Source organism: Misgurnus anguillicaudatus, chromosome 22 (assembly GCF_027580225.2).
Source record: "Misgurnus anguillicaudatus chromosome 22, ASM2758022v2, whole genome shotgun sequence".
Classification (NCBI taxonomy): Eukaryota; Metazoa; Chordata; class Actinopteri; order Cypriniformes; family Cobitidae; genus Misgurnus; species Misgurnus anguillicaudatus.
This window is the reverse complement of record NC_073358.2, coordinates 12,598,320-12,624,775: the sequence shown is the minus strand read 5'-3', so window position 1 is coordinate 12,624,775 and position 26,456 is coordinate 12,598,320. Positions and strand designations below refer to the sequence as shown.

The 26,456-nt window shown below is 41.6% G+C and overlaps 1 protein-coding gene across 1 annotated transcript in view; it reads left to right on the top strand.

The window, feature by feature from the left end:
- Positions 1 to 26,456, top strand: part of npr2 (natriuretic peptide receptor 2) — a 79,995-nt gene that overhangs the window by 15,668 nt on the left and 37,871 nt on the right. The window contains 6 exon segments of the mRNA XM_073861019.1: positions 1,112 to 1,296; positions 4,270 to 4,383; positions 15,228 to 15,363; positions 16,115 to 16,209; positions 16,825 to 16,948; positions 21,392 to 21,476. Of these exon segments, the coding sequence (XP_073717120.1) occupies positions 1,112 to 1,296; positions 4,270 to 4,383; positions 15,228 to 15,363; positions 16,115 to 16,209; positions 16,825 to 16,948; positions 21,392 to 21,476 (739 nt within the window).

Sequence of the window (26,456 nt, the reverse complement as noted above, 5' to 3'; positions counted from 1 at the left end):
ATGGTATCTATGGGGTCCCCATCCGATCTTTAAAAGAGAATGAAACACGCCAACCTGTTTGGCATGTTTTATGAATGATTCCTCAAATCCCGAGGCTTGCCGATAAGTGTTCGCATCACAAATGAGATTTCTCAACTTCATTGATTGTTTCTTAATAATGATAAATGGAGAGCAGATAAACTGTCAGAAAAAATGGTGCTGTCACCCAAGCTGTCACTGTGGCAGTACCCTTTAAAGGGATGATTCACCCAAAAATTAAAAGGAAGATATTTTGAGGAATGTTTGTAACCAAACTGATCATGAGCCCTTTTTTACTTTCATACAGGAAAAACAATACTATGGAAGTGAATAGGGCTAATGAACGGTTTGGTTACAAACATTCCTCAAAATATCTTCCTTCATGTTCATCAGAACAAAGACATTAATACAGGTTTAAAACAACTTGAGGCGGAGAAAATTATGACAAAATTTTCATTTTTGGGGGAACTATCCCTTTAAATAAAGGGTTCCTAATATGTACAGGTATATGTATACATTACATTTGGTATAAGTATGTTTCTTTGAGGTACTAATATGAACTCTGTAGGTGCAACAGTGTACTTTTTGAAAGAGTACTCCCCCAGTGACACCTAGGGTCCATTTTTCTGACGGTGTAGAGACTTTTGCAGTCCTCATGAGAAAGCACCTCAGTAAATGTACGCATCTCTACAAGAGTTTCAGAGAAAATGTCAACTCTGTAACTGTCTAATCCCTGGTTATAATAGAATTACCAATAAAACATTTCAATATTAACCCAATTGTGCCAAAATCTCATAAAAAATCTACACTGTAAAAAAATGCTGTAGAAATTACAGTATTATTGGGTATTGCTGGCAACTAGCTGTCAGTAACTTACTGTAGATTTTACATTTATGTTATTTACTGGCAACAGTTTGTTTAAAGTTAAATGAACATAAAACATTTTCAGTCTTGATCTTCTACAGTAAGTTACTGGCAACCAGCTGCATAATTACAGCAAATTTTTTACAGTGTTAGTGTCTATCTGGATGTTCAATAAACCTATGGTGCTTTCTGTCACAGTTTCCATGTATCTCTTGTTGTTGTTTTGCAGTCGTGTATATATGCGGCCCACTACAAACGTTCCTCCATATAATGAAGCTCTTTGAGGACGAGATAAACAATCCAGAGGACTACGCCATTTTTTACCTTGACGTGTTTGCTGAGAGTCTAAGTGGTGTTCTGGTGCCCTGGCAGAGCTCAGAGATGCAGTGGAATGACCCCATAAAGTTATTTCAGGTATCAGTTTTATTACCCATAAATACTTCATCTTTAAATCACCAACATCAGCAGATGGTTTCTATTGGAATTTGTTGCTGTTGAGGGATCAGTTCAGAATTTACTTTTAAACAGTTTGAATTGTCTGCTGCATTATGTTGTTTTTCACTATTGTGGTTTATGTGAATGTACGTCTACATGCTGAATTTTATTTGAGGGTTCTAGCAAGCTTGTTTTGACAGCTTTTATTCATTAAACTAATACTAGTATTCATATTAAGCTAAAACTAATATTCATTTGGCTAAAAGCCTTCCTGGTTGCACTGATTTAGAAACGTCCATTAGGCTACCATTTATTCAAATTAGCATTTTTGTAGTCATTTCTTTTAAGACGGTTTATTGCAGCTGGCCTTAAGAAACAGGGCAGAACAGGATTCATTTGCTTTTTAATTAATATAAAAACAGCTTTATGTAATAAGATTACCTTTTTGAAGTAACTAAGATTTATTTTTGTTTTCAGTGGATACCTTAGTTACTTTTTTATTTAACATTTCCAAAAGTTTACTGTCAAACTGCTCAGAACACTCTAAAAAATAAAAGCAGAGAAGCTGTCATTGAGGTGGTACCCTTTAAAAAAGTACACTGTAGTGAAAAAGAATGTGTAAATCTGTATTCTTGATGCTTAAAGGGATAGTTCACCCAAAACTTTAAATTCTGTCATCATTTAGTCGCCCTCAAAGAAGATATGATGACGGTAAGCACACAATTGAAGGTACTCGTTGACTTAGGATGGTAGGATACACACAAATAATATACTATGGATGTCAATAGGTAACGTCAACTGTGTAGTTAACATTATTTGTATAAGCCATTAAAAACTTTTGTAAACCACCTTAATTTCTTTGGGGAAACAAAAGTACCCAGTCATTTCATGTTTAAATTCACTCGTTAAAAATATTTGTATTGACAGATCATTAAATCAAATTACTTTAATGTTAAGAGAAGGCCTTTTAAGCATTACCTTGGAGCTTTTCCTTTTGGCAGTTAAATATGCATTACATAACATCCTAATGTTGCAACGGGTTCTTGGATAGAACATTTAGACATTTTCTATGGAGCATTTTCTTGCTTTAAAAAGTCTTAAGGCTTTGAGTGAGTGATGTTGCACAGTCGACGGGTTTAATGTCAATAAATTAACATTAAAGTAAACAAACACTTTAAATGATCAGAGTGAAAAAAGCAACTTTTTTACTAAAGGATCATTGAATTTGCCTACATATATAATTCAAATACTACATACACTCACCTAAAGGATTATTAGGAACACCTGTTCAATTTCTCATTAATGCAATTATCTAATCAACCAATCACATGGGACTTCAATGCATCTAGGGGTGTGGTCCTGGTCAAGAGAATCTCCTGAACTCCAAACTAAATGTCAGAATGGGATTTTAAGCGTGGCATGGTTGTTGGTGCCAGACCGCCGCTCTGAGTATTTCACAATCTGCTCAGTTACTGGGATTTTCACGCACAACCATTTCTAGGGTTTACAAAGAATGATGTTAAAAGGGAAAAACATCCAGTATGTGGCAGTCCTGTGGGCGAAAATGCCTTGTTGATGCTAGAGGTCAGAGGAGAATGGGCCAACTGACTCAAGCTGATAAAAGAGCAACTTTGACTGAAACAACCACTTGTTACAACCGAGGTATGCAGCAAAGCATTTGTGAAGCCACAACACGCACAACCTTGAGGCGGATGGGCTACAACAGCAGAAGACCCCACCGGGTACCATTCATCTTCACTACAAATAGGAAAAAGAGGCTACAATTTGCTCAAGCTCAATAAATTTGGACAGTTGAAGACTGGAAAAATGTTTCCTGGTCTGATGAGTCTCGATTTCTGTTGAGACATTCAGATGGTAGAGTCAGAATTTGGCGTAAACAGAATGAGAACATGGATCCATCATGCCTTGTTACCACTGTCCAGGCTGGTGGTGGTGGTGTTATGGTGTGGGGGATGTTTTCTTTGCACACTGTAGGCCCCTTAGTGCCAATTAGGCAACGTTTAAATGCCACTGCCTACCTGAGCATTGTTTCTGACCATGTCCATCCCTTTATGACCACCATGTACCCATCCTCTGATGGCTACTTCCAGCAGGATAACGCACCATGTCACAAAGCTCGAATCATACCAAATTGGTTTCTTGAACATGACATTGTGTTCACTGTACTAAAATGGCCCCCACAGTCTCCAGATCTCAACCCAATAGAGCATCTTTGGGATGTGGTGGAACGGGAGCTTCGTGCCCTGGATGTGCATCCCACAAATCTCCATCAACTGCAAGATGCTATCCTATTAATATGGGCCAACATTTTTAAAAAGAGTGCTTTCAGCACCTTGTTGAATCAATGCCATGTAGAATTAAGGCAGTTCTGAAGGCGATAGGGGGACAAACACAGTATTAGTAAGGTGTTCCTAATAATCCTTTAGGTGGTGTATATGTTAACATGGGATTCTTTAGGTTTTCATGACTGTACTGGGGTTATTAACAACGATAATAAAATTCATTTTAAATATGGCTTTAAAGGTAACCAAAAGATACGCTTTAAATGCCAGATCTGGAATAACCGTTTTTACAATTCAATATCACTACATACAAAATACAAAAGATTTGAAAGGTTTATATTAGGTAGAAATAAACTTATCAATAGACCTTTTTACTGTACACTAGTATGCTAGTCAACATTTGAAGGGGATCAAAGCTTTTCATAAAACTTGTCTTAATACGAATACCCAAATACTCGTTCTTGTCTTAGGACAACTTTGATTAACTTTTTTGATCCACATTTAATTTTGACGTGTATGATACTACTGTGCTGCAAGTGAAAAATAAATGTATGCACCTGCCAAACAACAAAAAATTGCCTACAGGCCAGATCACTTTGTTTTTTTAAATGAATCTTAGCTGTTTTTCTCTTATTTTTTGTCTCTGTAGTCTGTGTTTATTGTAACATACCGGGAGCCAGACAGCTCGGAGTATGCAGATTTTCGAAAAGATCTCCACAAGAGAGCAACACAGGACTTTAATCTAAAATTGGAACCCTCAATGGTGAGTTTACAAGATCAGTTTTGTTGGCATAAAAGCACGGCCATCTGTCACATCAAATTTAATCAAAACATTTGTCCAGCATAGCATAGTTCACTTTTGGCACTGTATCTCTGTCTTGAAAGCACTGAACACACCATTCAACATTGCATTCTGTGAGGCAACTAAAGTGTGTTTGCTTCGGCTGTAAGATCAGATGTGACACTTAAAAGCGCTTCAATCGAAAGTTTGGCTTCCTCATGTCAGCCTCATTTTCTGAATCAGCTGTATGTCGGACAAAAGTAGGAAACCACTTCTTTAACCCTGGATCATGTGCCAACTGAATCATCCATCCGTCATTAAAAGTAAAGGGATAGTTCATCCATCAATTAAAATCAATGGTTACCAACCTTCATGTCGGTCCAAAACTGCACGATTTTGGAACACCATGAAAGGATCCTTAAATTAATACATGTGACCTGTTTGCTTTATTCAGACACTTCTAAAGACATTTCCATACAATAACTTTGAGACAAAGTTGAAGTCATAATTCTCTAAAATCTTTGCAATGCATGGCACTCTGAAGAATTTATAAACAATTATTTCTTTTGAGTCAGATCTTTTTCATTTAGTTAATCCTGTTGCTCAGACTGAAGCTGTTCTTAGATGCAGTTAACAAACTTAATGATCCAGACACACTGGTTAACAGCTAATTGGAAGGGAAGTTCACTAAGGCTACATTCACACTGCAAACCTTAAAGAGCACATATTTAGCAATTTGAAAGGTTCATATTTGCTTTTGGGAAAGGTCAAAAACACTTTTATTTTTAATAAATATGCATTTGAATTTTACTTACCCTGCTGAAAAAAACAGCATACCAGCAAGACCAGCATATGTTGTGTTTTAGTGCTGGTTTGCTAGTGAACACCAGCTAAACCAGCATCAGCACCAGCATTAGCATCAGCTAAACCAGCACAAAACCAGCATTTGCAACAGCTAAACCAGCACCAAAGCAGCATAAGAACCAGCATCCCATGCTGGTCATACCAGCAAGACCAGTATATTTTGTGTTTTGGTGCTGGTATGCTGGTGACCACCAGCTAAACCAGCATCAAACCAGCATAGACCAGCATCATTTTCATGCTGGTCCATGCTAGTTTGATGCTGTTTTTTTCAGCAGGGTATTGACCCAACGACTCTCAAATGAATCATTTTAAAGATAAATCTCTCTTTGCGTGACGCTACTCTACTCTGATTGGTCACAGTTGCACATTATTCTGTGTCTACTGTGTAAAGGGAGTTAGCAAACCAGGCCCACAGCTTGGAAGTAAACACCTAAACAATAATGTTATATGCATTAGCTGAACAGACACAGAGTAGCCTACTGATAAAGCACAGCAGTTTGTAAACCAACTTCTTGATTTATCTTTCATCGTGACTCCCAAGTAATAAAAAAACGCCAAATATTCTATATTTATCAACACATTTGTAGACAATAGCAGGCCGACAGCAGATTAGCATGGTTATAAACGTGAGTTAGCCACTTAGCTTGAGGCTGAGTTAGCCAGTTAGCTTGTGTGCACACAACACAATGTAAAAAACTACGTATTTAGCACGCCCAACAGAACAATTTTTAATCACCCTTACGAAAATTAACCATGGTTTTACTACAGTTAAGACCAAAAAACCATGGTTACTGTAGTAAAACCATGGTTAGTGTAGTAAAACCATGGTTTTGCTCATAGTAATAAATTGACCAAAAAACCATGGTTCCGTTTCAGTCGGTCACTACGACGTCACGTCGTGACCGACGAATTGGGAGCTCGCTTAGAGAGACCAATCTGCTTCGAATACTACTAAAACGCCAATGAACTTGGCATTGAGATATTTGCATAATGCTGGCGCCGCCCCGCCAGGTGCGTATATAAGGCGCACGTGCAAATAGGGAAATCAGCTTTTTATCGCTTCGAAAGCCGGCAGTATCTGCTACTGAGAAGCTACTTCACTCTGTTGGGATCGATTGCGGAAGTTGGTTGGACTGGCAGTACCACAGCGGACGCTTCGCAGTATTCCACAGGCTCTGCATCTTTTTTGTTTTGAGTTTAGTGTGTGCGTTGCCTTCCCTGTGCGCATCATCAACTGAGCATCTGAGTGAATTTCCCTAAAAGAGTGATACGAGAGAGCTTTGTGCCTTGTTAAAGGCAGCCACTCTCTCGTATATCCGGAGATTAGCGTCCTTTTCAGGATGGCTTTTCGTCCGTGCGATCTTGGATGCGGGAAGTATATGGGTCCGAAGGACGGTCACGAGCGTTGTCTTTCGTGCTTGGGCATCGAGCACGCTGAGGCAGCGTTCGCTGGGGGTAAGTGTTCTCACTGCGAGAACATGTCCCTTGTGGATTTGCGGAGACGGTTGTCTTTCCTCCGGGAAAAACGCAACCCACGTCCGACGAGCTCTGATCGCCGCCACGGTGCGGCTGTGAAGCTCTCGAAGGATGATCTCCGCATCACTGTGCTGAACCGGGCAGGGGATTCGTCCTCTGCCTCTCAGCCTCCTCATCCACAGCCGGTTGATGCGCCGATGGAAACTTCAGAGTCGTGTTCTACGATGTCTGTTGGATCTGTCGTGCCTCCCTCCGGGTCCACGGAGACCGCAGCATCCGAGGGTGGGCCCTCTACCTCTGAGGATCTGGATGTCCTCCCCCCTTCCGGACGGGTCGTGACGCCGGATTTCGATCCAGAGATGGTGGCCGTGCTCTCTCGAGCGGCGGAGACCGTCGGGTTGGAGTGGGTTCACCCCCCACAGCCCGAACCGTCCCGCCTGGATGATTGGTTCTTTGGAGCTGCCCGGGTTTCACAACCCTCTCCGCCGGTACCTTTCTTCCCCGAGGTGCACGAGGAGCTGACCAGGACCTGGAGGTCGCCGTATTCTACCCGTTTACGGCCGTTTCAGCCCTCCCCCCTCACCTCCCTCACCGATGGAGCCGCTAAGGGCTATACGGGAATCCCCCCCGTGGAGCGTGCGGTTGTGATGCAATTGTGTCCGGCCACCGCTTCCACCTGGAAGGATCGCCCAGCCCTCCCCTCCCGTGCTTGCAGACAGTCTTCCGGTTTAACGGGGGCTGCCTATCATGCATGTGGAGAGGCGGCTTCAGCCCTGCACGCTATGGCGTTGCTGCAGGTCCACCAGGCCAAGGCCTTGAGAGATCTGCACGAGGGAGGACACGACTCGCCTGTGCTTTCGGAGCTCCGGGCCGCTACGGATCTGGCCCTCCGTGCTACGAAGGTCACGGCACAGGCGATCGGTCGTGCGATGTCCACGATGGTGGTCCAGGAACGCCATCTGTGGCTCCGTCTGGCCGACATGACGGATGCAGAAAAGAACAAGTTCTTGGATGCGCCCGTATCCCAGGCAGGCCTGTTCGGCGAGTCGGTGGAGTCGTTTGCCCAGCAGTTCTCCGCCACCCAGAAGCAGACGGAAGCGATCGCTCAGATCATGCCCCGGCGCAAGCGACCTGCATCTCGCCCCCCAGCGCCGGCGGCCCCGTCTGCTCCTCGCCGAGGGCGCCCTCCGGCGGCTGCCTCCGCCCCCCCCGCTAGAACGTCTTCTAGACCACGGAGAGGGAACAGCCGTCGGCAGCCCGCCCCGCCCGCACCACCCGCTTCCCGTGGCAAACGGAAATCGAAGCGGCCCTGAGACGGGCGACCTGGAGTTGGATGGGATCACTCTACGGGAGACGGTGACGGCACCGCTCCTTCCACCGGTAGAGGGCCGGGTGGAAAATCTTTTGTTTCGTTTTGTTTCTGTTCCGCCGGCTTCTCAGCCGGCACCCACAAAACCACAAAAAGAGTGCATTCCTATTCCTTCTCCAGGTCTCCAGAGGATCGAGAGAGATGTGAGCGGGCAGTCAGATGCTCTTCCTCCCTCTCCTCTGTCGCCAGTGGGTGTTCTGAGGAGTTCGAGCTCTCCCCTTCGGAGACCGGACCACCAGCAACCCCTTCGGAGTCTGCGTCTTCAGCTGAGGAGACCGGACGACCGTTTACCTCAGCGGGCTCAGGTCAGTGTCACACACACACATACTGTAGATGCTTATGCTGTCACGGCAGACGCACCGGCAGTCCCGCCTGTCCCGCCTCGCTGCCCAGCCGCGGGTACACCGGTAGTGCCGTTAATTCCTCTCGTACGGTCCCTGGGGGCTTGGCTTCAGCTTCCCAGTCCGTCTCGTTGGGTTTTACGCACGATCCGCCTCGGTTACGAAATTCAATTCAATCAGCACACTCCCAAATTTGCGGGCATACGTTTCACCACGGTGAAAGCGTCCGTTGCACATGTACTGCGTGCAGAGGTCGAAGTCCTGCTGGCGAAGGACGCGATCGAGCCGATCCCTCTTACCGAGATGAGATCGGGTTTCTACAGCCCGTATTTCATAGTACCCAAGAAAGGCGGCGGGTTACGACCGATTTTGGACTTGCGTGTCCTGAACAAATCTCTTCAGAAGAGGTCTTTCAGGATGATTACACCGAAACAAATTTTCAGTGCAATACGCCCCCAAGATTGGTTTGCAGCGATAGACCTGAAAGACGCGTACTTTCATGTGTCCATTCTCCCTCGTCACCGACCGTTTCTCCGGTTTGCGTTCGAGGGGCGGGCATACCAATACAAAGTACTACCGTTCGGGCTGTCTCTCTCTCCCCGTGTGTTCACGAAAGTGGTAGAGGCGGCGTTAAAGCCCCTCAGAGAGAGCGGTGTTCGCATTCTGGCTTACCTCGACGATTGGCTTATAATAGCGCATTCTCGGCGGACGCTGTGCGAACACAGAGATCTAACACTTCAACATCTCGCCCGTTTGGGTCTTCGGGTCAACTGGGAAAAGAGCAAACTCTGCCCCACGCAGAGGATCTCTTTTCTCGGGATGGAACTGGACTCGATCGATTTATCGGCGCGTTTAACAGAAGAGCGCGTCCAATCAATTCTGACTTGCCTCGGTTCATTCCGAGGGAAGAATGCGGTCCCTCTGAAACAATTTCAGAGACTCCTGGGGCGTATGGCAGCAGCTGCGGCCGTGACACCGCTCGGGCTGCTCCATATGAGACCGCTTCAGCGTTGGCTTCACGATCGAGTCCCGAGGAGAGCGTGGCGCGCTGGCATCCATCGTGTAACCATTACACCTGCGTGTCGCCTAACATTCCCCCCGTGGTCAGACCCCGCGTTTCTCAGGGCCGGCGTGTCCATGAGACAGGTCTCCCGGCATGCTGTTGTGCACACAGATGCCTCCGACACGGGCTGGGGAGCCACGTACGACGAGCTCACGGCTTCGGGGGTGTGGACAGCACCCCAGTTGCATTGGCATATCAATTGCCGCGAGTTATGGGCAGTATATCTGGGACTCGTACGCTTCGCTCAGGAGCTGCGAGGGAATGATGTACTAGTACGCTCAGACAACACTGCGACCGTAGCGTATATCAACCGTCAAGGCGGTTTGCGCTCTCGTCACCTGTCGCATCTCGCTCGTCATCTCCTCATTTGGAGTCAGAAGCATCTGAGGTCCCTTCGTGCCATTTACATACCGGGCTCGCTCAATACAGCGGCAGACGCGCTTTCCCGAGCAGCGCGCCCCGGCGAATGGCGACTCCACCCCCAGACGGTCCAGCTGATTTGGAGGAAATTCGGTCGAGCGCAGATAGACCTATTTGCGTCACCGAACAATATCCATTGTCGCCTGTTTTATTCACTAACCGAGGGCAGCCTCGGCGTGGATGCGTTGGCACACAGCTGGCCGCGGGGCATGCGCAAATATGCGTTCCCCCCAGTGAGTTTAATAGCACAGATACTGTGCAAAGTCAGGCAGGACGAGGAGAGCCTTTTAATGATCGCCCCATATTGGACGACCAGGAATTGGTTTCCGGAACTAATGCTCCTCGCGACAGCCCCTCCCTGGCGGATTCCCCTGAGGAAGGACCTTCTTTCTCAGGGAGGGGGCACATTATGGCACCCGCGCCCCGACCTGTGGAATCTCCACGTTTGGTCGTTGAGCGCGCGCAAGGTTTAAGTGATTTGCCCCAGGCGGTATCTAACACTATTGACGCGGCACGAGCTTCGTCTACGAGACGGGCTTACGCGTTAAAATGGAACCTTTTCGTCACCTGGTGCTCTTCGCAACGCGAGGACCCCAGAGAATGCCCTATTAACATTGTGCTTTTATATCTTCAACAAAGGTTAGATGGTAGGCTGTCACCGTCCACTATTAAAGTTGATATCGCCGCTATATCTGCGCATCACTCACTTATTAACGGCAGATCAGTGGGCCAGCATGATTTGGTTATTAGATTCCTGAGAGGCGCTCGCAGGCTAAACCCCTCGCGCCCTCCTTCTATTCCTCCCTGGGACCTGTCCATGGTGCTGAAAGCGCTACAGAGTCCTCCGTTCGAGCCTTTGCAGTCTGCGAGTCTGAAGCTTCTATCCATGAAGGCTCTGACCCTACTAGCATTGGCCTCGGTGAAGAGAATAGGGGATTTACATGCATTCTCTGTTGACGATTCGTGCCTTCAGTTTGGTCCTTCTGTCTCGAGCGTGACCTTGAGACCCAGACCAGGCTACGTGCCCAAAGTTCCCACTACTCCCTTTAGAGATCAAGTGGTGAGCTTGCAAGCATTGCCTTTGGAGCAGGCAAACCCAACCGAGGCTTTGTTGTGCCCCGTACGCGCACTGCGATTCTACGTGGACCGCACGCAAAGCTTCAGGACCTCAGACCAGCTCTTTGTTTGTTATGGTGGCCAGCAGAAAGGGAAAGCTGTCACTAAGCAGAGGATGTCTCATTGGATAGTTGATACTATCGCCCTGGCTTACAATTTGCAGGGCATTCCTTGCCCCTTTAATTTGAGAGCGCACTCCACTCGGAGTGTTGCCTCATCTTGGGCATTAGCTCGTGGTTCCTCGCTAACAGACATCCGTAGAGCTGCTGGTTGGGCGACACCTAATACGTTCATTAGATTCTACAATGTTCGTATCGAGCCTGTATCCTCTCGTGTTCTGTCCTCACCAGGGAGGACACAGAGAGCAGACTCGCAAGTCGGCTTGCAGCCTCCGACTGAGGCTCCAAATTGAGTTTCAGTATGGAAGGCTAACAGAGCAAAAATGCGTAATGGTTTGATTTGCTCTCTCCACTGCCTTGACAGCCTTTGTTGCGGAGCATTGGCTGTCAGCCTTTCACTAGTTGTATTCTCACGAACCTACGTGTTTGGCCAGGGCCCCACATTGTGTCCCAACGGGTTCCTTTGTGAGTATTATTCCGTGGGGTTAATCCTACCAGCCCACGTTTCCCTTAGCAGAGCACTGCTTTCCTTACACAGCCACGGCTGTCATTTATACCTCAACTACGGTTGACTTTCGTCCACCATTAGCCCTTAACGGGGCGGTGGCTTCCGCAGCGTCCCTATACCGCTCAGTTAGGGCGCTTCCCAGTCGCTGGCACTACTGTGGGGTTAAAGGAACATCTAGTGCCCGGCCTTCTGCCTTGAAACCTAATTCTCCTATCCTTAAGTGGAACCGGAGGGCTTTAAGCAGACACTGGAAGAGGTCAGCCCCTAGCGGCGTTTTAGTAGGGTTTCCCAATTCGTCGGTCACGACGTGACGTCGTAGTGACCGACTGAAAGGGAACGTCTCGGTTACGGATGTAACCCTCGTTCCCTGAAGGAGGGAACGGAGACGTCACGTCCCGTCGCCACAGGTGCTGCCACCTGCTGTTTAGGCCGGTCACCTTCCGGCTTTCTCAGCGAACAGAAGCTGATTTCCCTATTTGCACGTGCGCCTTATATACGCACCTGGCGGGGCGGCGCCAGCATTATGCAAATATCTCAATGCCAAGTTCATTGGCGTTTTAGTAGTATTCGAAGCAGATTGGTCTCTCTAAGCGAGCTCCCAATTCGTCGGTCACGACGTGACGTCTCCGTTCCCTCCTTCAGGGAACGAGGGTTACATCCGTAACCGAGACGTTACTACACTTTTACCACAATAAAACCATTGTTAATTTTCGTAAGGGTATACTTGCAGTTTGTCAGCCTACTCCTTTGGAGGTGAAAATAAACCAAATTTGCATTCATAGCATAGAGAGAGAGAGAGAGAGAGAGGGAGAGAGAGAGAGAGCGAGAGAGAGAGCGAGAGAGAGAGAGAGAGAGAGAGAGAGAGAGAGAGAGAGAGAGAGAGAGAGAGAGAGAGAGAGAGAGCACAGTGTCTTCTCGACATGATGTTATCCACAGGGTTTGTGTATTCTCGGTAGAATCTACATAGAAAGCATAAGGCAAGATGTAGCAACTTTTTGGAAAAGGGATTCGAACTCTGGATGACACGTTCCAGCGACTCTGAGTCAACTCTTTCTTTTGAAAGCCAATAACTTGAGTTATAGTTCACAGCTTTGCAGACTGTTTCCATTTACTTACAAACACATAACACTGCATGAAAGGTAATTTTGGCGATAGCATAATACATGCTCCATGATCTTTAATGCTCAATTTGGATTTATTGCTCAGATCCATTTTTTTTGTTTGGCTGTTCATATTATGTGGCTGATATCAGGTTCAAGCGTAAACTGGTCATGGTCCTGAACTAGATCGCGTGCACAAAAAAACAATAGCTATCATTTGCAGCATGCTGTCATACAGAAATAAACATGGAGACTACTCAAGTCAGTAGGTATGTTCGAATTTGTATAGCGCAGGTGCGCAGGCGGTCAATGTGCGATCGCGGTTCAGCAGGAGCAAGCGTACAGAGTGCCAGTCCGTCTGCGCGGTGCTGCATGCAGTCGAACACACCTACTGTGTATGTGGGTTTGTATGTGCATAAAGTGATGCACATTATGCAATATTTAATTTTCATTAGTGTTTTTTACGGGGTTTTGCAAACCAGCTGTCGGTGCATATTTCCGCAACTAGGGTGCATACCAATCAAGATTGACGTACAAGTTACATGAATTCCCATTTCGCTATTTAGACTGAGCCACATTGCAAAACATCTGACCTGTATCTGATTTAGGACCACATATGAAATACCTTGTTTACACTGTCAGTCCAAATCCATTTTTGGTGCATGTCCGATTGGAATCCAATCACATTTAGAATGTGTGAATGGCCATAAACCATATGAAATTCGTTTTTTTCTAATCCGTTTTAAGCTACATCCAAAGGTGGTTTGAAATTCTTTTTAAATTGCATTTCCGGATATCCATTTCATCTCTGATCACATTTGTGTAGCTTTTCGGTTAGGTCATGCTGTCGCATCACGTAAAACGTCTCCCTGTACATAATTACAACGCAAATGTCCTAAGCATGTAAATAGTTTTTATTGAAAGATTTTACTTTTTAAACAATAGGTTACTATACATTCATCTTCATTACAGTATGAGATCAGTGGACAGAACGCAGTATTATTAATGACAAATGTGCTCATTCTGAAATCTAAATAAATAATCATGCTTTAAGTATCATATGTGCATGTAATAATTTGCTGGTTTTGTAATTATGTTATACAGTATTGTTTTTGTTCGTACAGTAAAATGCATTAACAAGGTTAATGGCATTTATTTTGAAACTGTTAAGATAACATTGTTAATCTAACACTTGATTCAGCAATATGAAAACAACACCCAATTTCAATGGCGCTGTGCTTATGAAAAGCCATAGAATATACATTTTATTTACTTTACAACTAAGCTTTAAACTTATTCAAAGAACTGACCGTGTACCTGTCAAAAAACAGAATGCAGCAAACACACTCACCTTAATGTTTTCTATAAATCCCTTATCCTGCCCAATTAAAACATAAACATTGCAAATAACATCAGAAGTAACAATTAAATTTTATGTACACATATCCTAAAAATTAATTGTGTGTGACTGATACGCTCCAAACCAGGTAAATTTTGATAATGATTTTGAATGTCAATGATGCCCTTTGCCGGTTGTGCATAGCAGGATGGCGGCTCAAACTCTGTGGTGAGTCTGTCAAATCGGATATGCACTTAGACTGAAAGTGTGAACAAGGTCAAAGTGGCTCAAATCTGATTTTATATACAAAGCAGAGGAACAGGAATAAATTTATATGTAACTTTTAAGCACTAGGATGCTTTAGATAAAAGTTTCTGGGAAATATTTAATTATCAAAGCAAATTATTAGCACCACAGGAGTTGAGAAAAAAATTTGGGTTAGATCACATTTCCCCTGACCAAAAAATATATATCATACATGTTTATTATTTGCCAGTATAAAATTAAAAATTAATCTAAGTAATAATGATAATCTGAAACGCCTCTTTTGCTGTTAAAAAGTGACAGGCGCTAAATTTATGGCAGGAGATTATTTAAAGGGGCCATGGCACAAGACTTTAAGATGTCAAATAAATCTTTGGTGTCCCCAGAGCACATATGGGAAGTTTTAGCTCAAAATACCCCACAGATCATTTATTATAGCATGTTAAAATTGCCACTTTGTAGTGTGTGCAAAAATGTGCCGGTTTGGGTGTGTCCTTTTAAATGCAAATGAGCAGTTTGTTGCAATTGAAACTCAATTGTGCTGTGAATTATTTTCTCTCTCTCCTTTTCTCTGCACTAAATGGCAGTGCTGTGATTGGATAGTGCAGATTAAGGGGCTGTATTATTATAATAAGAGCTCCTTATGACATCATAAGGAGAGCCAAATTTCAACGACCTATTTTCTCATGTGCTTGTAGAGAATGGTTATCCAAAACTAAGTGACTGGGTTGATCTTTTCACATTTTCTAGGTTGATAAAAGCACTGGGGACCTAATCATAGCACTTAAACACTGCCATGGCCCCTTTAAAATACACACTGTATTAAATCTCTTTTGCCTTTTCTTAGATGGATTTTATTGCTGGCTGTTTCCATGACGGTTTTCTGCTATATGCACAAGCCCTCAGTGAAGCGTTAGCAGACGGCGTGTCACAGAACGATGGAATCAACATCACCACGAGAATGCAAAACCGCAGGATCTGGGGTGCGTTGAATGCAATTACTGCAATTATAATTAATGCAATTACTAATGCAATTCACATCTTTGTGATATAAACATTCACAATATGACCCTATGATGCTTTGACGTTGATATTAATAGAGTGATCGTAGATTACATTTGAAGCCTTCACTGACTGAGAAAGTGATGGCGAGTATCCGGTGTTTAGCAACGGTGTCAAGATGAGTTTTGGCAGCTCTTCATAGATTCTTTGTAAAGCGAGCTTGTAAGAGCTCTTGTGAGGTTGATGTTAGTAAACTAGCCGCCTCACTCGCAGGGAGTGTAGAGGTCAGAGCTCTTGATCGAGAGCATGTCCCAGCCAGCTTGTGGATGGAAAATCTGTTTCTAATACACAGCCCATCTGCTGAGCTTTCTCCCACGAGAAGACTACACACAGTGTGCCAAACACACACAGAAACAGGGCAGAACATTGCCTGCTGGGTTCACAGAGGAGAAATGGGGAGTTTGTTGTATATCCTGTCAATAAAAAAGCACCTCATTGGATGTAGAGGGACAGTTCACCAAAATATGAAAAGTATTCACTCCATCCCAGATGTATATGACTTCATTTTCTAAGTTGAACGAGAAACATCGGAGACAAAGTTGAAACTTAACTGAGTAATTTCACAAATGTTCCATTAAAGAGCTAATTTTCTGTTTCTGGCTACAAAAAGGAGCCATGTGAGCTTTGAAAGCTTGTTTGTTTGATCCCTGTGCTGATGTTGTTTTATCTAAGGGGTGACTGGCCTTGTTAGCACAGACCGGAACAATGCCAGATACACAGACTTTAGTCTTTGGGCAATGACTAACCTGAATACTGGACAATACGCAGTAAGTAAAGTGTCATTACCTCGTCATACATTATGTGTCTAAAGCACAAACAATGGGGAACAGGGTATTAAGGTTTATTACTTTAAAATCTTGTTATTGGATATAGTGACAATAAATGGCAATGCTAGAGTCAAACGTTTGTAGAACAACAGTTTACAACAGTCTCCACAGTTATTGTCTGTGGCCTTGCATAGCTTAACACACCAAAATAATGTTGCATGAAAATCAAATCCTTTAATATCCTGTTTGTCTTAATTGAAAGCATATGCCCATTATGCTTATAAGCATTTTGTTAATTTTTCGGTTTGTCCTGTTCATTCGTAACTCTACAGGGAGCCTTGTTAAATTTATAGAGGTTTGTTTGCCATAAAAGAGAAAGAATATAATAGTTATCAAACTGTTTACAGAGAGCTTTATTTATAGTTGTTGCCATAGTTACCCTATAAGAGTGTTAAACCCACAATTTTTGAAATCCCTGATTTTATTTTCATAAAAGACCATAAACTACAATAAAAATGTCTCTATACCTTATTGGCAGACATTAACTGAATTTTGCAGGAAAATGCTTTTTGTTAGATACATCTAACGTGGTTATGCATATTTCCTGTTGTACAGATTGTTGGTCACTATAATGGGACCAGTAAAGAAATCTTGTGGTCACCGACAGAGAGGATTCAGTGGCCAAAAGGTTCTCCACCTTTGGACAACCCACCATGTGCATTTGTACCATGCAAGGAAGGTAACAACATTTCTCAACAGAATGGTTAAAGCATCCATAACATTATCTGTTTCTGCTTATCTCATGTTAAAGGGACGCTTCACTTTTTTTTGAAAATGGGCTAATTTTCCAGCTCCCCTAGAGTGAAACATTTGAGTTTTACCGTTTGGGAATCCATTCAGCGATCTCCGAGTCTGGCGGTACCACTTTTAGCATACCTTTGTATAATCCATTGACTCTGATTAGACCATTAGCATCACGCTCAAAAATGAGCAGTAATATTATGCAGCACCTGAAAATAGTCCCCTTGTTAACTTTCAATAGCTAAGGACTATTTTTGTGCACTGCGTAATATCATTGTGCCTGCTGCAGCCATGGTACGGCAGCAAAGTCCTTGATTATTACGCCGGAATAAGAGTATATTTCCTACCCATATCGGCCTAGAAAGTACACAATGTAACTACAGGAGAGTCAAGTTTTAATAGAAAAAATATCGAGACTTTTTGGTCCTTTTTGAGCGCGATGCTAATGGTCTAATCGGATTCAATGGATTATGCTAAGCTATGCTAAAAGTGGAACCGCCAGAGCCGGAGATCAGCTGAATGGATTCCAAAACGGTAAAACTAAAATGTTTAACTCTAGGGGAGCTGGGAAATGAGCCTATTTTCAAAAAAAGTGGAGTGTCCCTTTAATCTTGAGTACCTATAAAGTAGTATTACATCCTTCATATCTCAGAAGAGTTTTTAGTTTTATCAAATTTATAAAAGACAGATTAGCTCTAGAGAATGTTCCCGAAAAAACACGACCCACCTTGGGCGTGCCGCGGGAGGAGTGAGTCAGGAGCTAGCAACACACACAAACCCACTATCTCTGGATAACTTATGATTCACTACATGTTTGTGTCACCTACATTATCTGCATTATATGCATTTACATGCCGATTTCGAACATAACAAAGAAGTCTTATGCTGCGTTTACACCAGCCACGGTAGAGGCGTCAAGCGCGTGTGATTTTAATGTTAAGTCAATGTAAAGACGCGTTGACTCGCGTCTGGAGGTCTCGCGGATGAGGCGTTTGGTGTGGTGCAGTAAATGCAATTCCGCCTCATTCTCGTGTCTAGTTTGTGGAAATGGAGCGAATTGAGCGTCTGCCGCGGTATGCGTGAATGGTGCTTTTTGTACATTTTGCGTTTGAAGCGAATTTGCGGCTGATGCCCTAGATGAAAAATTTTAACTTTGGCGGAGTTTCGCGCCGCGTTAACCAGTCAGGAGCCTGCCTGCTGCTGTGGCGGCAGCCCCGCCCGGAGTCACTCATTCAACATGAAGGAACGCTTGATATTATCCGTAAGCAGTCAGAGACAGGAATAAAAAGGACCTCGCTTGGAAGAGTGTCAGTGAGGACATTGGGCAACCTGGTAAGTTGTTAATACACATTTCACTTTTGAGTCATGTGACGTTTATCGACCTGTGCCGTTTATTTTCCCCCTATAGTAAGGTGACCAAATACAAACCGGTAACTCTCTCGATAAATGCACAATCAACATCAGCCATTTTGCAAACCGCATAGCACTTGCCCCTCCCACAAGAAGCGGATTTTGCCTCTGACGCGTGTCAAATGCTTGCTTTTTCTGCGCGTCTACTTTGCTCTAGACACGTGAATGCATTCAAACTGTTCAAGCGACAAACTAGGCGCGGTAGACGCGATTTTGACACCTCAAACACGGTTGGTGTGAACGCAGCATTACCGCCTGCAACCCATGAGTCGGTTGGGACTTTTCAACGAAATCCAGCATTAAACAAATAAACACGCAAAACTCCACTGCTACTCCGGATTAACAAACTATATCCGTTGTATCAATAAGGCTGGCTTACTTGGAAAGTTAAACAAGGCTTTCTTCTCCTTACATCCAAAAATACACTTCTTCTTACGTGCTATTGTTAAGACTTAATATAAAAGAAGATGTACTCATGTTGAAAAAAAAACTTTCCGAAACTTCTACGAACCCTGGCAAAGTGCATTTGGCACAGAAACACTTTGTCATATGTCCAACTGCTTTTTTGACACTTTGCCTATGTTTAGCATGAGGAATCCAACTCTTTAAACTGTGTTAATAAGTCAGAATGCATGAAATACCATTAATCTCCCACCTCCCTTTAAACCTCACAACTGTCTGCCCGGCAGCAAGGAATGCGCCACGTTTTTGCTACTTTCATATTACTTGTGGTACCTGTTGTATTTGTAGAATTATGTAGTCTGCAACAGGTAAACTTGCATTAAACATGTTGTATCAGGTATCATTAAGCTCCCTAACATCATCTTTAAACCATTTATTAAAATAATATTGATTAGATTTCATCTTTACGGAGGAGATTTACCCTACAGTTGTGCCCGATTTGTGTGAAGGATTTCAGTGTAAAATGTTTTTCACCGACCACCTGATATCTAGTTATAGTATGCGATAAATAAGCTGAAATACCAGATGCTAAAGTTTTAAATTTAAAGAAATATGATATTGTCTTGTCTCTTTTGAACTGCATTGTCCAAGCTTCAAAGGGATGCCAATAAGCAATGTTGTGAAGCAGCATTTTTTACTGATTTTTCTTAATATAACAACAGATGTTAAATCAAATAATGCCAATAAAAGTTTTATTCTAAATTTTATTCTTACATCACTTCATCTCTTTCCTGCTATCTCTGTATCTGGCTTGTGGCTGAGTGAAGTGATAACTCACAACAGAGTTGAATTTTTCCACATTTCCTGGCTAAAAGAGAGATCTAGTGAGACCCAGAGTGGGAGATATCTAGGTCTAAAATCTAAACCTTGGATCTTTATGATTTGCAACATTACCTTTAGTGAATCTGAATGGTACTAAATGGCATGGAAATAAACAGTGCTATCAATTAGCTTTGCACCTAAAGAGTTCAAATTAGTAACTTACCTACTGGTACAATAAAGAGCTTATTAATACCTCAAAAGAGCTTTTCACACTGCACTTAACCCTATCTTCATTCTAAACCCCGCTTTTAAGGATCGTTTCACAGTTGTAATTTAGAAACGGGGTTATTCCTGAAATTAACCTAGGGTTATGAAACGTGCTTTGAACCCTGCATTGCTGTGCCAAATGCATGCAGTGTGAAACGAAGCAGGGTTAGAATGTTATGACCCCAATTAAACACAGCTGAAGCAGCTAATCAAGGTGTTTAGGGTTGCTTAACAATTACAGACAGGTGTGTTGGAGCTGGGTTGAAACTGAAGTCTGCAGGATGGTAGCTCACCAGGAGCAGGTTTGGAGAAACCTGACCTAGGGTTTAGGAATGCACAGTGTGAAACGTCAGATTATAAATACCCAGGTTTATCTCTTAACCCCTGGTTTAAGGATGAACAGTGTGACACATGAAACAGAAAACCCATGATTTCTTTAACCTGGGGTTTAGAATAACACGGGGTTAACTATTCCAAGTGTGAAAAGTCCTAAATTTACATATTGGTACCAAATGTATACATATCTGTACCTTATAGTACATATTAGGATCTTATTGAAGGGTACTGCCACACTGACAGCTGGGGTAACAATTTTGACGATTTTTTTCTTATTTTTTTCTTTCACTGTGTAGAGGGTATGCATTGCCGTCACTTTTCCACTTGGCCACGTTCAACAAAATGGCCGGTTTTCATAGCGGCTGCTGCGAAAATGCCAGTAAAACGGACTATTATCAGCTTAAATTGAATTTAGTTGGACTTGATAGCAGAGGTGGATAATACTAGTTACATTAGTTACATTTTCCAAGCATCTGTGCTTTATTAGGGTGCTTGTGTTGGGAAAAAATTTACATCACTACGTTCTAAAGCATAGAATCATACTGTGTATTCTTTAATATTGCATATTAAAATGTATTTAATACCTAATTACATTAAAATTGTGTACTTTTACTTGAGTAAAGGTATGTTAATGTACTTAAATATTAAATGTAAAAACAAAAACTTGTATTTATGAAATGTAATAGAGTAAAAATTATGACGTATGTTTTTCTAAGAAATACACTGATAAAATACATTTACTTAAAAAATACTTTTAAGTATATAGTAAATCCTCTGCTTGATAGTGACCCTAGCAACTTGTCAACCCACCTGTGGTCTGTGGACGTTGGCATGAACGATCTATTTACTTATTCTTTCTGTGGTTTTTGGCAGTCTGTAAAACGATAGCTCCGAATTCTTGTTAATCTGTTAGATCAGTCTATCGCACAACAGCTTTTTCCCATTTAGACGTGTTTTCCCCATGTTTTCGCTGATTTCACACTTTATACAAATTCTGCCGCTCTGTCTTTTGCCACTCAGTGGGCGTAACCGTAGTCACTTTCGCCGAAGGTGACGTCATGCATAAAATCTGTTAGATCTGTGGTGAAGCTTGTTCATTAACATTAAGAGTTTAGTTTTATATCATTTTTACTTTATTTTTCAGATCACCTTCCTGTCCTTGGAATAGTAGCAGTTGGGTCTGGACTGGCCCTTATAATATTTGGAATATCCAGTTTTCTCATCTACAGGTAATTTTTAATTTTACTTGTAAATTTATTTTAGGAATCATAGATAGGAGACATGTTGAAACTTGCTGGAACTTGCAGCTGTTTCTTCAGAGATTTTACGGGAAGAGCTTCTATAGGTGCCAAAGTGGAATTTACACGATTGTTGCCAGAGCAACCGCATGGCAGCTGCTCGTGAGAAAGCGGGAAAATGTGACTTCTTTCAGACACAGATGCAAATAGTCTAAATACTGTATTTCACTGCTCATTTCACACGGACAGCAGATATTCTCAACATTTTTTTGGCAGGGCATTTGGCCTCATTGCCTCATTTATAACTTTGTAAGACAATGGAGCCAATTAGAAATTAGTATTGGTTAACACTGTTATTAATTTTAAATAATTCTACTATTAAAATGTCATACTAGTATTATTACTTTTACTACAGTTTTACTAATATTATTAATAATATTACTACAAAAGAAAAAATAAAAAGGGATGTGACATTGCATTTTAGGTCTCTCATCTATCTCTCCAAGTTTTGTATAAAATATACAGCCGTGGAAAAAATAAGAGACAACTTCAAGATTATTTTCCTATTTATAGGTATGTTTAGGTAAAATTATCATTTTTGTTTCATTCTGCAAACTACTGCAAAGTTACTAATAAAAAAAAGTATGTTTTTATTTGGATTTATTTACTGAAATTGAAATGGTGAAAACATGGTCCAAATAACAAAACAAAAAAGATACAGTGTTTTCCGATCTTAAACAAGTTCAAATTCATTTCTCAAGAACAAAAAGCTAATGTTTTTACATGTATTTTTGGAAAATTTCAGAAATATAAATTTAATGGATTAACCCTGAATTTAATCACATCTTTAATGTCTTTGTATCCACTCTTTTACATTGCTGTTAGGTGACTTTATGCCGCTCCTGAGGTTTGCTTTTGTTGGAATTCAACAAACACTGGACAGAAATGGTCATTATATAGAAATGCTGATTAAAGACAAAACCTGTGTTGGGGTCTCTTATTTTTTTCCGCGGCTGTAGATTACACGCAGAAAAGCAGACAGACATATTTTTTCGACTTTTTCACTAAATTTATAAGCAAATTTAATGATACTTTTTAAGTTCTGGTAAAAGTTTAGTGTTTAGTGCATTTTTCTAAAAAAAGAGAGAATCCTACTGAATAGTTTGGAACGATGCCCTGTAGAAAAGTGAACCGTAAAAGCTGACTCATGGGTTATATAAATGGGCTTATGCCCAGTATAGTCAACATTTTGAGACAAATATTGATGTTAGCTTCTCATGGCTACTAGAATAAATATTGCAGTTGCAGCATACGTAGACTTATTCTTGGACTTGTCATTCACTCATGTGAACTCAGTTTCAGAAAGTGTCCCTAAAATGGAAACTTGCACCCACACGCATGCAAAAATGAAAAGTACATTGAGTAGCGAAAGTATATTCTCATCAGAATTATACTGCTATGATTAAGCTTTTCAGCAAGAGCAATTGAACTTTTATGCTGCTGCTGCTTTGAAATGAATGACCTGTTTGGTTCTTGAATAGATGTATTCACTGTTCTAGTTGAAAAAAATATATGAACCCTTTGGATGTGTCTGGATTTCAGCATGTTAGAAAGTTGTTGGATCTACATAATTCAATCAGGTTCAACATGATTAAATCAAATTTTCCTTAAAATAAAATGTCTGGTAATTAATGCTCATTTCATTTTAAGGAAAACTTAATTCAATCATGTGAAACTGGTGTCCACAACTTTTTAGTGTACAGCATTGAGATTTGTAATTTGCCATAATTATGATTTACAATAATATTTCCGTTCATGAAATTTAAAAAAATCTGGTTTGAATCGTTCATTTGAACCCTTTTCTCACAGAGATTACGGAAGATACACAGAAAATGCTTTCGGGATTTGTCCAGGATCGTATGATTTTTGGTTTATTCACACTGCCAGTGATTGTCCGGAATCTTTGCGTGTATTCACACACATACCGTAAAGATCCCGTAAAGACAAGTGGCGTATTTTTTCCACAAAGTCTGAGGTTTGCTTGTTATCCGTGTTTCTCTCACGAGAAACCACATGGTGCATTTTAGTTTATGACAAGATCATAAGGAGCGCGTGATGCGCTGTTCTGTCACTGTGAATGATTGGATAGTGACAAGCTCTTTGATCTCTGCTTCAGTCCAGTTTGCCGACATTTCTTGATGTAAATGTTAAAGGAGATTTTTTTTTTTTAATATGTCAAATAGATCTTTGGTGTCCTCAGAGTACATATGTGAAGTTTTAGCTCAAAATACCATATAAGCAATTTATTGTGACATGTTAAAATAGGCACTTTATGGGTCTGAGCAAAAATGCACCGTTTTGTGTGTATCCCTTTAAATCCAAATGAGCTGCTCAGGTGGGCGGAGTCTCAAGCACTTGCGCTATAGACAAGAAAGAGCATCAAGATGGAGATTCCCTCACAAAAGAAGTTAGTAAGAGATGTTCAGCATTATATATTTGAACAAGTTTAAAAAGTCAATCATCTGTTTTATGCATACTGAATACAATCAGCAGATGGGGAACATTGTGGAATAAAAATAAAGACTTTTAGGTCTCATGCTGCTGCCAGTGTTTTAAACAGGCACAATGATTTTCAGCATGTTACAATAAAATACACTTCCACAAACACTCAGAAGTTTACTTTTTGACCAAACCACACGAGCAAATTTAAATGATCTGTAATAAAACAACACTTTTAATGCTTAAACTTTAGAGAAACAGATCAAATGACATGTTTGAGTTTATTATCTCTCTCGTTCGTTCGCTCACTCGCTCCCTCTCACTCTCTTGCACTAAGGTAACGTTAATCCTCATCTTCAACCTTTAGAAAGACCATTAAAACTCTGTATAAAAGAGCTGAACCATAACTTCTGGTTTCGATGATACGCGTGTCCTCACCCCTTCCGGCATTGTTTTCGGCATCTTGGTCACACAGAATGCTTTCCGTTTATGTTACAGCAATGTTATTAGGTCTTCTTTACGGGAGCGATCCCAGAACATATACGGGACATGTTTGTTTTCACACAGAAGCCTTTCTGCCAATTTTACAGACATTTCTGGGACCATAGTGCTGTGTGAATAGGGTTTTAAGGTAAAGCCAGGGTTAGTACATGACACTGTAGAAAGTGTTTGTTATTTTCTACTGTGCTTTGGTTTGTGTTCCTGTTACATCACAACAACTTTTGTTGCTCTTCAGCTGGTGGACAGGTGACCTCACATTCTTTTGCAAAACTTGTGAATTTTTTCAATAACTGGCATTGTGAAGTATCATGATGGCCTTCTCACCATACCTTACAGTTTGGATGAGGATTTTGTGTTCGTTTGACGTGCCTTTTTCTCTATAAAATAAAGCGCTCTTTAGCAAGCTTTAGACATGCAGTTGAACTTTTTCCGGACCACGTGACATCCTTACAGTGGTGTAGAATCAAGAACACGTAGATGTTTATTTAGTGTATTGGGTATCATTAGAACATCAAAATTTGTGATTTCAAGTCTCAAGTTTACACTATAATTTATTAAGTGGTCTGTTATGTGGGTTTGCAGTCATATTTGAAGACCTGCCAAGCTTTCTCCATTTATACATGATTTTTCTTAAAAACAATTTGATGAACATTATAGCTTTAGAGCAGGGATGCACCGATATAACATTTTCCCACCAATACCGATTATTCAGACTGATATCTGTCAATATCAATGACGATACTGGTAGTTTGGTGATTGTATTAACTTGCATTAACTAAATTATAAAAATTAATTTTTCTGAATTTAAAGCAACACTATGTAGTTTTTTACCTTTAAATAATGTCTCTAAAATTATTTCAGTGATAGAACAACTCTTAACTGGATGAATTCTACTGTTGCTGCAACCTGAGCAGCCTCCTAGCTGCTACAAGCACATTCTGAAAGTGGCGGTGGAGGGTAGGAAACACAGCCCCGCCCCTCCCCCTGCCTGCAGAAGAGTGTCTGATACCAGGCACTGTTGCGCTTTTCAACCACATGGGGGAGCTGTAAGTCATTTTTACATGGAAACTACATAGTGTTGCTTTAATATTAAACATTAAACTACAGGAGTGATGTTTCTTTACATTTTTTATATGCAAAGCTCAATTTCGTTGCATTTTCCTGTTCTCTTTTGATTGACAGTCCATGTCCAGTCCATGACTATTGTCTGTTTTTAAAGCTGACATAACACAAGATGTTTTTGCCAATCTAATGTTAATCTTGCTTACGAGTAGTATTTCATCAGTCATATGTCCAAAGAGTTCTGTGTTGTCAGATTTATACCAGAAAGAAACAGTCTTTCCGATTTTTGGCGGAAAAGGATCAACATTTTTTAAATAACAAGCCTTACATTATACATAACAGGAACAACAGCAGCAATGATTACAGCAGGACGTCTCTATCTGGTAATTAATCCTTGTTTGTTTATTCGCTATTTTAATAAAAAAAGCAACGTAATCCAGTTTTTTATACTGCATTTGCCTGTTTTAAAAGGTGCAAAGGTTGTAAATGCAGTACAATGCCAACTGAGGCGAAAAATGTTTGTTGTTGTTGGTGTTGTTTACATTACATGCACGTATGCGCGATTGCAAACAAAACACGTGAGATTTTGATTTACTTACGCCTGTGGTTATGACTAGGGCTGTCACTTTTCGTTCGAAAATTGATTGCACAATCGATCGGACCAACCAAAAAACGTTTCGAAAACGAAAATAGGCAATCGATTTTAACCAAATATGTACACTATTAATTTAAAAGAATTAAACAGTTAAAAATATAGATGTAACAAAACTCACAAACAAGCAGAAAAAGAAAATAAAGAATTCCGAAAGTGCAGTAGGTGTGCGAAAGCTAGACAGAAAATACCCAGCAATTTTACGCACCTATAGTTTCACGCTTTCAATCGCTGCATCTAGTGTTTTGCAAAGAAAA